The sequence below is a fragment of the Gouania willdenowi genome, chromosome 18 (assembly GCF_900634775.1).
Source record: "Gouania willdenowi chromosome 18, fGouWil2.1, whole genome shotgun sequence".
Classification (NCBI taxonomy): domain Eukaryota; kingdom Metazoa; phylum Chordata; class Actinopteri; order Blenniiformes; family Gobiesocidae; genus Gouania; species Gouania willdenowi.
Genome location: NC_041061.1, coordinates 8,210,870 through 8,224,099, shown reverse-complemented (window position 1 = coordinate 8,224,099; position 13,230 = coordinate 8,210,870). Strand labels below are relative to the sequence as shown.

Below are 13,230 nucleotides of genomic sequence, written 5' to 3'. Positions count from 1 at the left end.
AAAAAAAAGCTATAATTTTTGGAACGTAAAAGTAAAAATTTTGTGAGAATGAAGTCGCAAATTTAAGAGAATATAGTCCTAATTTTATTAGAACAAACCATCATTTATGAAAAGCAAACCATAATTTTATGAGAATAAACCATTATTATAAAAGAAAAAAAATGTCTTTTTCAAAAATAAAGTCCTAATTTTATGAGAGTTAGATAATAATTTCATGAAATTATAGTCATTATCTTTGGAGAATAAAGCCTTCATTTGAGGAGAGTAAAGTCAAAATTTTGTGAGAAAGAAGTTGTAGTTTTATGACATAGGAAGTACAGATGCATGAGGTGCGGCCACACCCCCACAGCCCATCATTAATTATGCTTATTAAAAAAAAGAATCTGAATTAAAACTAAATTGTCTGAATAATTAATATTGAAAAATTAAGGCATTTGTCTATGCATTTTTTATATGATTTGCTATCCTGTTTTTAATAAATGAAGCAGGTGCATTTTGGCGCCCCTCCAGCAGACGGCGCTCTTGGCGGCCGCCGGTGTTGCCTGTCGGGAGGGCCGGCCCTGGGTATGATTGATGTGAGTGACTGGTGTGAATGAATAATGGTTTCTGTAACACGCTTTGAGTCTCCTCGTTAAAAGCGCTATATAAATCCAAGCCATTTATTATTATCATTGTCATTATATATTTATTTACTTTTACTTATTTATTCATTTACTTATTTATTTACCTTGACTTATATATTTTCTTTTACCAATTTATTTATTTAATTACTTCATACTTTATTATCGATTTAATATTTCCTTTAAAAATAAAAATTTAAGTATTTATTTATGGGCGGTAGGGGGTGTGTATGGTGGTGGTGGTGGGAGGGGGGGGTGTAAAGGGCTGTGCTGTGCCTCGCGCTCTGGAATGACACTCCATCCAAAACATCGCGCGCGCACAGAGCGGTCTCTTCTATCACTCTCATTATTAACCAAAGCTATGGTGGCCCCCGGTCACGTGTCTGTCCCTAGCTGAGGTTTCTGTTCACATTAAAGCGACAATGGAGACGTTTACCGTCAACGAGCTGCTGATAAACTCCACCGATCTCAACAGGATTCTCTGCAATCTGGGGATTAAGAATATTTCCCTGTGTGAGAGCGAAGCGGATTCATCACCAGAGCCTAAAGGTATGAAAGCCTCACCCAAACACATTTAGAACGTGACAAACTGCATCATTTCTCCATATATTTGGGAAATATGATGTAAATTTGTCTCCAAGCGCAACAAAACGGCTCCATTTGCGCTTGATTGCGTCCGTGCGCCTTTACGCACATGGCTCAGACTCTCCACGGAGCCTTTAGGCGTCATTAATATCATTTTCCAACAGTGCAGACAGGAACATGTTATAATAAGCAGCCAAATGGTTATTATCATCTCCATTTCATTAACATTAGATAGACTCAGGGTTGTTAGTTTGGTTTTATTTAGAAACACAGGACGCGCCATTGAGGAACATTTTTTAACATTTCCTCTGATGATGAAGTGATATTCTCATTTTTATGATCAGTTTGGTGCAATCGGGACCATCATAATTACAGTTTATTATTTTGGAGATTTCATTACAGTCAGAAAACCAATTTTAAACTAAAGCTTTTAGCAATAAAACACTAAATTTGTCATTTCACGTAAACGGAACCACATGAGCAAATATTAGCCCTAAAAGATACCAATATATAAGACACAAATGCTGTTGAGGGGAAAAATATGCATAAATTACAGGTTCTCAACTCGTGGGTCGCAGACCTGTTTCTATTGGGTCATCATTTTTTTCTTTTTTTTTTTCTTTTTTGTGTCAAAGAAAAATTATAAATTTGCATGCTTTTATTTGAAGGGGTACCGTAATTCACACTTTTAAATAGAAATGGTAAAAATTCTGTTTTGTTCATTTAGATAGACAGACAGACAGACAGACAGACAGACAGACAGACAGACAGACAGACAGACAGACAGATAGATAGATAGATAGATAGATAGATAGATAGATAGATAGATAGATAGATAGATACATTGATTTATTAAAGCAACAGATTTTCTGGTGATGTCATTGGCAAAAAATAAATAAAAATAGTTTGCAGGTTATAAGTTTGTTGCTGGAAAATAATTTAGTTATTACAGGTTTGAACTTTACCATATATACTGTATTTTATTTTGAAAAAAATAATTTCAAGATTTTTCCTGCAAGGTTTTGATGGAACTTGTTTTTAACGTGCTGGTTCTCAACCCCGCCCAAAGTTGATAATGTGCATTGTAATTTGCTGCCCAGTGATTCTATACATTGGGTGTTCTCAACCTTGGGGTCGGGACCCATTTGGGGTCACAAGACACTGGGCCTCGAGCCGATTTTTGCTTTTTTTTAACCTTTTTTCTGCCACTACACCAAACTCACCATATTTTAACCTGTTTTCATCCCTTTTTCTTGCCATATTTTTGTTCCTTTTAACGTATTTTTTGCTACATTACTCTAATTCCTGCCACTTCTCCATCAAATTTCAATTCCAATCTGCACATTTTTTTCCACTTTCAAGACATTTTCAGCCCTTTTAAACCCTTTCCACCACTTTTCCCACCTAATGTCACATATGTTGACCCATTATTGACACTTTTAACCTCTTTTCACCATATTTCATGCTTATTTTGGACAATTTAACCACATTCACAATTTGTCACGCCCATTATTTGCCAGTTTAAACTAAATGTTCCTATGTTTTAGATTCTATTACTCCATATGGTGCATATAATAATAAACGTCTTTGGATATTATTCAGATAAATAAATAAATGCTATTATCACAGCTTCATAGAACAATGGACCAGTGAACCACATGTTTGAGACCACTCGTTGTTAGCTGAACTATCAGGGATGTAAAAGTATAAAGTAAAGGTGTTATTAAAGTGCTTTTCCTTCCTATTCGTCAGACATCAACCAAACGGTGCGGATCGTCCTCTACAGTCTGATCTTCTTACTCAGCGTAGTGGGGAACAGCCTCATCATTGCTGTGTTGCTGAGGAACCGCCGTATGAGAACCGTTACCAACCTGTTCCTGTTGTCTCTGGCTGTCAGTGACCTGATGGTGTCACTGGTCTGCATCCCCTTCACCCTCATCCCTAACCTCATGAGGGACTTTGTGTTCGGCATCGGCATCTGCAAGCTGGTCATGTACTTCATGGGTGAGTCAGTGACTCGTCAGAACTCACTTTGGTTCTTATTATTATCAGTGGAAGGAGAAGAAACACACACACACACACTTTCCTAAAATGGAAACAAAAAGGAATGTTGGTGTAACGCCTCAAATGTCTGCTCTGTGCTTTATACAGCACATGTTTATGCAGTAGTGTGTTGGGTGTTCTTTTTAACGTTCTTTTATTGCTGTATTGTATTTTGTGTAATTTCCTGTCATTTTGTGTGTTTTTGATGTTGTTTGTAGCCATTTCCTTTTTTGTTTTGTTACTGATTGTCCTTAAGTGTAGTTTTCTGTCACTTTTTGGTGGATTTTGTGTACTTTTGTGTGTTTTTACAATCAATTTTTGATCGTGTTTTTGCTGTCATTTTTGTTTTCCTGTCGTTTTGTGTGTTTATCTGTCAGTAAGTTTGTATTTGTAGCCATTTTGTGTTTGGTTTTTTTGTTGGACTTTGTGTAGTTTTAGTCATTTTGTGCTTTTTTCAGTGTAGTTTTGTATGTTTTTGGAGGTTTTTTTTTGTGTTTTTCTATTTAATTTTGTGTAATTTTGCTGTCATTGTGTATTTCATTTGTGTGTTTCTGTTGTTGCTTTGTGATTTGCTTGAGCTTTTTTGTTGTTCATTTGTGTATTTCTGTCATTTTGTATGTTCTTGGTGTCATTTTGTGTATTTATCTTAAATTCTGTGTAGTTTTCTGCTTCTTTTGTGTATCCTTGTTGCCAATGTGTGTATTTATTTAGAATTTTGTGGAGTTTTATATTATTTTCTGCATCATTTTGTGTAGTTTTCTTTCATTTTATGTAATTTTGGTGTCATTTTGTGTAGTTTTGTAGTGATTTTCTGTATTTTTCTTTCATTTTCTGTGTCATTCTCTGTCTTTGTGTTGTTGTTGTCCTTTTGTACTGTATTTATGTTGAGGGGTCCGTACTGAATTACAGTAGACAGAGTTGCGTGTGTGTGATGCACATCACCCACGTGCCTCTACTGCTTTGGGACTTTGAGGTGAGTCGATCCAATCAGATCGCAGCTTTCATTTGCCTGTAACTCTGACAAATCCCCATACAGCTTTCTTCCTGTAACACACACACACGCGCACGCACACAAAGCCAGTGGGAAAGCTGCTAATAAAGGTGAAGTCATTACAGATGCTGCAAATTTAATACTAATCTCTCCTTTTCATCCAATTACAGCTGGGCTGTGAAATGTGGTTTTCCTTTTCTCCTGCATCCTGTGTGTGGCTCAGGGATCTCACGCTGCCCTCAGGATTATTACATCATCATTTGTCCGCATTTTGATTTGTTTATGTGTCACTCTGTTCAGTTTGCAAACGACAGACAGTAGAGTGTATTTATAGAGCCTCCTGTTATTGTCACTGTGTTGTCGTTATTAGTCTGAGTCGTGCTGTTATTTTTATGCTAACGCTCAGCACTTAAAGTGAAGGTGATTAAACTCCCGAAAGACAGAAGTTAATTACAACACGGACCCGAGGTCTGATATTCTGGCATGTTTGTCACATACAGATTTATCACACCATCGTCAAACTGATTCATTACAAACGTTTCATTTCATTAGAAAAGGTAAGACATTTTAACAACGCACAACATCGTGTGCGATCTATTTGCCGATCTTTTCTGCTTGAGCCCACTTTTTGGAACAAATCATTTTTGTTTATTTTTTAACATTTTTTCCGCGCCATTGTTTTCTTGGTTATTTTTCTTCTATTCATCTTTTTTTTTTGGACTTTATCTGCTGTTCTTCTTGTTTTCAGAGCAGGATTTACTTCCTGCTTCGATTCAACATTCATATGTTTTTCACTTCGAAGGCTTATGTTAAAAAACGGCGAGCTTGTAGGCGGATGTGTGTAAATGATGTAAATGTAAATGATTAATAACATAATTGATAATGGTGACTACAATAATTTGTGTCGATGCGTCGTTTAATGTTATAAGTTTGTGATGAAATCAGGTCGGCGGCCGCTCTGCGTCACTTTTGCTGCAGTACCATACATGAACTGCTGGGTGCAGTGTCGCTTCACCATTTACATTGTGAAGAAGAAATGCACAACAGAAGAAGAACCAACCTAAAGTCTCGAAAGTTTGGGACCATTTTACTGAAAACGGATACTTAACACCGGAGGTAGAACTAACATCTGTGACATGAAACTACCAGTGATGTATACTGTTTTATGGCACTTAAAATAATTGTATATTTAATTTATATATTTTGATTTGCAACTAATTTTACGTAAATTTGCAACTAATTTTACGTAAATTTGCAACTAATTTTACGTAAATTTGCAACTAATTTTACATAAATTTGCAATTAATTTTCCAAAAATTTGCAACGCATTCATCTATCTTCTTCCTGACCCGCTAGTTCCTTTTTTTCATGGTCGCGGGGTTTTTTAACGCAATTTTTCAAAGATTTGCAACGCAATTTGCAGAAAATTTGCAATGCATCCATCCATCTATGTTCTGACCCGCTTGTTCCTTCTTTCAGAGTTACGAGGATTTGCAACACAATTTTCTGAAAATCTACAACGCAATTTTCCAAACATTTGCAGCGCAATTTGTGGAAAATCTGCAACACAATTTTCCGAAAATCTGCAAAGCAATTTGCTGGAATTCTGTGGGTTGATTTGGGAGAATTCTGCATTTTTTTTAGGAAATTATGGTTCAATATTAAACTGCAAATAATGTAGTAGCTATTGCAAACTCCAGTTTTATTGAAGGGAGTGAGATATCTACATCTTACTGTTTATAGTGATTTGCAAAGAGTGATGCTTCTGCGGATTTGACACAGGTGCTCTAAAGAACGAACCAGAGGTTTCATACCAGTATAATCCTGTGTTTTCCATCAGAAGTGTTTCAGTGTGTTATGCTTGCAGGTGTCTCCGTCAGCGTCTCCACCTTCAACCTGGTGGCCATCTCCCTGGAGCGTTACAGCGCCATCTGTAACCCTCTGACCTCCAGGACGTGGCAGACCAAGTCCCACGCGGCCCGGGTCATCACCGTCACCTGGGTGGCCTCCTTCATCCTGATGCTGCCCTACCCCATCTCCAGCACACTCAAGCAGTTCACGCGCCTCAACAACAGCACGGGACACATGTGTCGCCTGGTGTGGCCCAAAGACACCATCCAGCAGTCCTGGTGAGATGGAAACCAGCCTATATGGATCCACTCGTCACCGTTCCACTTTCTCCCTCTATTGATTTTCTCACCACACAGAGAAAAAACAGCCAGTTTCTACTTAGTTTCTCACTTCTTGATCAGGTTATATGTGGCAAAACAAATGTTCAGCGTTTCCCTGAGGCACTAACAAGCCTTTAAAAGTCGTGGAATTTAATTTGTGCAAATTAAGGTCTTAAATGAGCGTAAAAAACAAAGGAAATTAGATTCTCAAGAGAAAAAAAAAATGTTGTTAAGCAATTTCAGCTGCACCTGTCTCGATATAAATGATAGAGGCGAGAAGCGCTTTTATTCAGTGGGGGCCATAGAATGTGATTTTAGCTAAATTCATGTCAGCATTTAGAATAGTGACTAATCTGTTAAACGTTTCATACAGCAAAGGAAAAAGGCTTTGTGTGGGTTTTTGTTGTTATTTGAAGTGTTTTGGTTTTTATTTTGTGGTTGTTTTTTATATTTGTGTGTTTTTTGTGTTCGTTTTTTTGTGTCAGTTTTTTTTTATTGGGTTTTTGTTACTTTTTTTGTTAGGTTATTTTGTGTTTTTAAGTATTTAGTGTGTTTTTGTTGTTAGTTTGTGTGTTTAATATTGTTATTTTGTGCATTTTATGTTGCTTTTTGATGTGTTTTTGTTGTTAGTGTAATATTGTTATTTTATGTTTCTTGTTATTTATTGTATTTTTTTGGTATTTTGTGTGTTGTTTTTTTTTTTTTCTAAACCAATATTTAACGAACTACATGATATGTAGATGTTTGATGAACTGCTTCATGTCAAATTAATTAACTTCTTGAATCACAATTATTGTGGGATTTGTTTTGGAATTTTGTCACAATTCTAATTAAAGGTAGACCTCACGCCATGAAAGATTACATACAATTTTCAAGAGGATCTGGATAGTGAAAAATCACTATCTCAACATTGGTAACATTTTTTTTTTAATTCATATCTCGGTTCATAATTGACCGACCTTTATGAAATTTAACTCAGTTATGTCGGATTAGTGTTTTAATTGCCACACCAAATTTCATCCGAATCGGTCGCAAATTGCATATTTCATTGCGATATTTCAGAATAATAGGGGTGCCCGTACATTTGGACCTACTGTATCATTATTAAAGAAGATACAACAAAAAGCTAACTATTAGCAAAAAATGGAAATGAGGTCGTCTGGTAGAAAAGATGTAAATAATGCAGAACTGGAGAGAAAAAGTACAATATCGTCAACAAGAACTCGGGGTTAACATTGAATAAGATTGATTTACTTTGATTATGGTTACCAAGGTGATAAATCCAAGTGGTCTGGTTATTCGTACAGATGGGAATTGACACGCTGAAGCTCATGGATCGGTTGAAAGCCAGATGATCCATGGCAACAGTGAAGGAAATCCATCCACAGTTTAAAATAAAGTCCACTAGTATTAGTACAAGAATCTGAAGGAGAGCAGGAGACCCAAGGTTGAGACGGTTCCATCCAAGGTGTTAACAGTATAACAACTATTAATGAGCGCGTCAGGAAGACAGGCTGAAAGTGCTGAGTGAACACCTCGAACAGGTGAGAATCAGTCTGAGCTCAGCACACCTGAACGACAGATGGAAAGAGAGGCTGTTCCCGATTCAACACGAGTCAAAAACTCAGGTCTCTGATTGGCTGAATGATCTACTTTCCTGCAGGTACGTGTCGCTACTGTTGATGCTCTTCCTCATCCCCGGCATCATCATGATGACGGCGTATGGACTCATTTCCCTGGAGCTGTACAGAGGCATCAGGTTTGAACTCTCCAGCTGGAAATCTAGCAGAGGTAGGAAAGTTAAGCACGTAACACGAGACTCGCCTAAAGAAAATGTCTTAAACTTTAAATCAAAGGTATCGTAGTCAAAACTAACATGTTTAAGGTCTTTAATAACAATTGTGACTCAAATATTTTAAAGTAATCATATCCATTTGTGTATTGGATCTTTGTTTTTGTTGTCCTAGCTACATTTTGGACTTACGGCTACGTTAGCTTCATGCTAAGTGCTTCAGTTACATCCTCTTGATAGAGATTAAAGAGTTCCCCTCAGAAACTTTAAATGGCACCATCTTACCTCCTTCACGTGCTGGTGGTGATGCACAAATGTTGTTTCGAATCTGGCACAATTTTCCTTCTGGGAATCACTATAATATTGTCTTGGTCAACTTTGCAGGGGCGTCCAGCCACGTCAATAGTAGCTCCAACACATGATATATAGCTATTCAGCTAAATGCTCAATGTGTTTCTCTCTAGCTTTGTGGATTTAGCTCAAATCTGTCATAATGTTAATTTGCTATGAGTGTTAGCGTAGCACTTGAGCTACATACTCTACCTTGTGGTTTGAACAACATCCTAATGCTAAAGCCAGTTCTCCTTGAGACTCCATCTACATTGACCAGTGATGTGCAGTTGCTGCATGAACTCCACGGTGTAGCTAGGTGAAGCTAGGTGGAGCTTTAGCTGTGTCTCTACTGTTGTGGCAGTTTAGAAGAATTAAATGAAGCCAAGCTTTAGAGTTTCTGGTCAGATGCAGACACAGGGTTTATTATGTCACAGGGTTTTGTGAACCAGACCGGTCTGGGATGTCAGAGGTTAAAAAGCCCTAAGTGTGTGTGCCTCAGGGTTATTTATGTTGCTGATAGCGGTAGTCATGACATAGCAGAGCCTCCTCAGGTAGAAAGCTTGGTGATTACTATCAGTGTACAATGGTATATGGTCTGCTTAGGGCAGTCTGAGCAGAACTGACCAGTAGAGAGTTCTGTAATTACATATCTGCTACAACTCCTCCTTCACTCTTCTTCTTCTTCTTCTTCTTCTCTTACTCTGCAGAGAGACAACCCAGCACGGGCAGCATAAAACCAGGAGACAGCGATGGCTGCTACCTGCAGCCGTCTAAAAGGAAGAGCATCACTCTGACTACAGGGAGCAGTAAACCAATGGTGGGACGCGTGTCCAGCAACAGCTCCAGGTCCAACCTGATGGCCAAGAAGCGCGTGATCCGCATGCTCCTGGTCATCGTCTGCCTCTTCTTCCTCTGCTGGACGCCTGTGTTCGTGGTCAACGCGTGGCAAGCCTTCGACCGGCGCTCCGCCTACCGCCTGACCGGCGCCCCCATCTCCTTCATCCACCTGCTGTCCTACACCTCCGCCTGCGTCAACCCCATCATCTATTGCTTCATGAACAAGCGCTTTCGCCAGGGGATGCTGGCCACCTTCAGAGACTGTTGTGGGAGGGCGGCCGCCGGGGGCCCGTTGGAACGCTCGGCTGGGAGCAGGAGCACCAAGGGGGAAGCAGCTGGAAGATGTGGACCTGGACCCAAGAGTCCAGAGCTGAAGTGTCACACTCCGCCGACTGGAGACAGCACACGCTTCACCTACACAGGGATCCGCAGCTCAGCCTGGGGGGAGCCCATGTAAAACGGGACGAACGTTTCTCTCCATTCGGGAAGTTGGGTTTACATCACAGATGACATTAGCGGTAGTAAATAAAAGGGTGAAATTACTCCTCCGCATCCTGTATATCCGATGACAAACCAGCTTTATTGAAATACTGGAGTGTCTCTAGTCTTTTAAAATGGCACACAATTATGAAGACACACTACCAGAAGAGGCCAGGGGATGACATACGTAAGGCCAAGTTAACAGTTCTAGGGATATCTGAGTGTCCATACAAAGTCCCAGCCAACACTTGGATGAGCAATCAAAAACATTGGCCCAATTTCACCAAACCCAGATCTTTACAATTACCTCCTAAATGAACCCCGTGAGTATATAACAGTGTTCAAAACAGATATAATGCAACATTTGATTGCACTCAGAACCTGGATAAATCAGACAGAACGAATCGGAAAAGTGCAATTAAACGACACTTGAGCTCGGGACCCCGACTCTGGAATTTGGGCAGGATCCAAGCACCCCGAGTCGGGCGGAATGACGTGTTAGCAAAACGGCGGTTAGATGTACAGTCACTTTCTCCTCAACTTTTACTTTTATGTGTCATCTAATTTAGCATTTGTGTCACTAAAAGTGTAGAATAACCTTGTAGTGGGATTTCCATTCATATTTAAAGTCTAGGATGTTTCTCTCTCCCTCTTAGCCTCAATGAGCTCATATAGTTCCCCAGCAGGCATTTTTGAGACGTTGGAGGTTTTACCCTTTTCCACCCTAACAGACTGTTGCATTTTCCTCCATCCTATGAAGGAAAGCCAGCGTTTTCTGCGATTTTTCTCTTTTGGAAATTATAAAAATCTTTCCATCTGTATTCTTTTTGCCATTAGGACGAACAGCCACACACAGCAGCTCTTCGGCATGGTGAAATCTCTTCTGTTACAGAAAAGTCACTACGTATCGGATGCCTGACTTCCCAAATGGGTGTGTTGTTGTGTTTGTGATGGGTCTGTGAGCTTTGGCATTACTTTGGCGTTACGTGGATGATGTCTCCTTGTTTGCGTGTATTTCTGTCAGCACGGACGAATGTTCTCTTACAGTTCAGCTCCTTCTGATAACATACAGCTTCAGGGCCAGTGTGTCAGATATGGATTTAAAGACGATCAACGAAGCAGAAAAAAGCAACACATCGTCATCTCTGAAAGCCAAGAAGCAACAAAACCCCTGACTGCCACAACCAGAAGTTACAAATCTAAAATTTGAAGCTTCAGAGCTCTCTCTGCCTCTCTGTTTGTGTACTTGGGACTGTGTGTACCATAGAAACTGGAGAGGCCTTATCAATTCAGTGGGACTTGGACCACCTGCATCAAAAATTCCCAGTATCCCCTCCTGGTTTCCAGTGATTCTCACTGTTATAAACAGGACAGCATTGATGTAGCAAACCTACTTTCGTTGTATTTGTTTGTTTCTATGCCGATGACACAACCTCAGTGTCGTGTGTTTTGGTAAACGGTTACTTTTAGCTTTGACGGGAAAGTGTTTTGTCCAACGTGTACGATAACGTGCCTCTGCTCTGGCATGGAAGTGAATGTATAAATAATCTCAGTGGCTTTAGGCGTTTATTATCATGTACCTCTGTGTTTTACTAGTGACTATTGTGTTGTGTAAACTCTGATTACTGTTTCACTCTCAGCTGAATTTATTTAACCATCCTATTATCCTCAAATATTACTCTATTTACCCTTGGGGTCAATCAGACCCCAAGTTTTTGTTTATTTGTTGAACACATACTGTAAATAACCCCTTGAAACCTTGAGTGTTACACAGTTAAAACAGCATTAGGTCAATTTGACCCCAGAGGAACACCAATGCGTGCAATATGCGTTCAGCACATTGAAAAGATATCATGATAATTTTATGCTTAATCAATTTTACTCATCAAATTAGGAAAAGTCGAGAAATATGAAGCAAAATAAAAAAAAGAGTCAACTACTATTTTTTGAATGATAAACATTGAATGGGGTCAAATTGACCCCAAGGATAAAAGAAGGGTTAAATAATTTACAATTGTTTACTTATGTTGTTTTATCTCAAACGCAAGAGCCGTTTCTAGCTTTATGGGGACCATTGTTAATTCTGACAGCAAAGTTAGTCATTTTGACTAAAAAGCAACTTAGTTTTACTCAAAGTTAGTCATTGAGACTATTTCAGTTCAGGATTAGTTTTAGTCAACTAAATGACATCAAGATAGTCGACTAAAATATAATGCACAAGTTATTTTAACCTGATATTATCTTATGGAATTCCACAAGGCTCAGTTTTGGGGCCTAAGATGTTTATACAGTAATATATTTAACTGATGTTCTGAAGTTAATTATGTTTGCTGATGACACAAACGTATTTTGTTCTGGACAAGATACTAATGAATTCATTTCATTAGTAGAAAATGAATTGACAAAATTAGAAAAATGGCTTAAGAAAAACAAACTTTCCTTAAATGAAAAAACAAAATGGATGTGTTTTGAATGATGTTTTTTTTATAACGTTGTTTGGTGATGGGCTCCGATAAGCAGTTACTGCTTCAGCCCATTCCATTTTTGGTTGTTAAAATGAATGTTTATCATTTGTATTGTATGTATTTGAAGCAAGCCAAGAACAAATAAATATATATCTATCTATCATTGATCTATATATATGTACGGTGGCCAGTAGGTGTCAGACGATTCGCAAACAAAAAACATAACAAATGCAAAAAAGAAAAACACAAACGCAAATACCACAACACCACATTGACTTCAGTTCAGATTATACATTATAATAGCCAAGATTAGTCACATGGTATAACGCTCGAGGGTTTCTAAAAGCTAGATATAAGATTACACTATACCAGTTCATATTCTATCGCAAGGTGAGACCCATACAAAGCTATACTTATCTTAGCTGAAGTTTTAAAACACAGAAAACAATGTTTTACTTACCTTTCTGAACTTTTTACCGAGTTGTGTGCGTAGAGATAACGTCTGTCAGAACACGGCTAGCTAACCGTAACAGCTAACAGTTGAAGTCTTTCGACATACGTTGTACTGATGCTTCCATTCGTTCTGTAGCTTTTCCATTTGTGGTTTTCTTATTTAATAATGCGGTGTTCTTATTTGCGAATCGTTTGACACCTACTGGCCACCGTAGATATGGGATTGCATGAATCTTTGTAAATATACACAGACTGATTTGATTCTTAAGTAGGCAAACACAATCAGCTTAAGTTCTTATTGGATCACTTAACGACTTGTCCCGCCTTCTACGCAACAAAAGTACTGATTTGATTTCATCCCATATCAACATTATAGCTTAGTATTTATTAGTTAACAAAAATATCAATATATTTTGATATAGTTTTTGTTCTCGTCATAAACTATTAACGCTGGTATTAA

General features: G+C 38.4%; 1 protein-coding gene across 1 annotated transcript; it reads left to right on the top strand.

The window, feature by feature from the left end:
- Positions 1-928: 928 nt before the first annotated feature.
- cckar (cholecystokinin A receptor) lies at positions 929-12,078 on the top strand. Its single transcript, XM_028475110.1, has 5 exons — positions 929-1,169; positions 2,958-3,209; positions 6,107-6,368; positions 8,074-8,201; positions 9,243-12,078. The coding sequence occupies exons 1-5, from the start codon at positions 1,043-1,045 to the stop codon at positions 9,827-9,829; spliced, it is 1,356 nt and encodes a 451-aa protein (XP_028330911.1). The 5' UTR covers positions 929-1,042; the 3' UTR covers positions 9,830-12,078.
- Positions 12,079-13,230: the final 1,152 nt, after the last annotated feature.

What these genes read in the sequence shown, in the direction of transcription:
- cckar (XM_028475110.1), top strand. Translation starts at nt 1,043, where the DNA reads ATGGAGACGTTTACCGTCAACGAGCTGCTGATAAACTCCACCGATCTC. An exon ending in GACACCATCCAGCAGTCCTG is followed by an intron (nt 6,369 to 8,073) that starts GTGAGATGGAAA and finishes ACTTTCCTGCAG; the next exon opens with GTACGTGTCGCTACTGTTGA. An exon ending in CAGCTGGAAATCTAGCAGAG is followed by an intron (nt 8,202 to 9,242) that starts GTAGGAAAGTTA and finishes CTTACTCTGCAG; the next exon opens with AGAGACAACCCAGCACGGGC.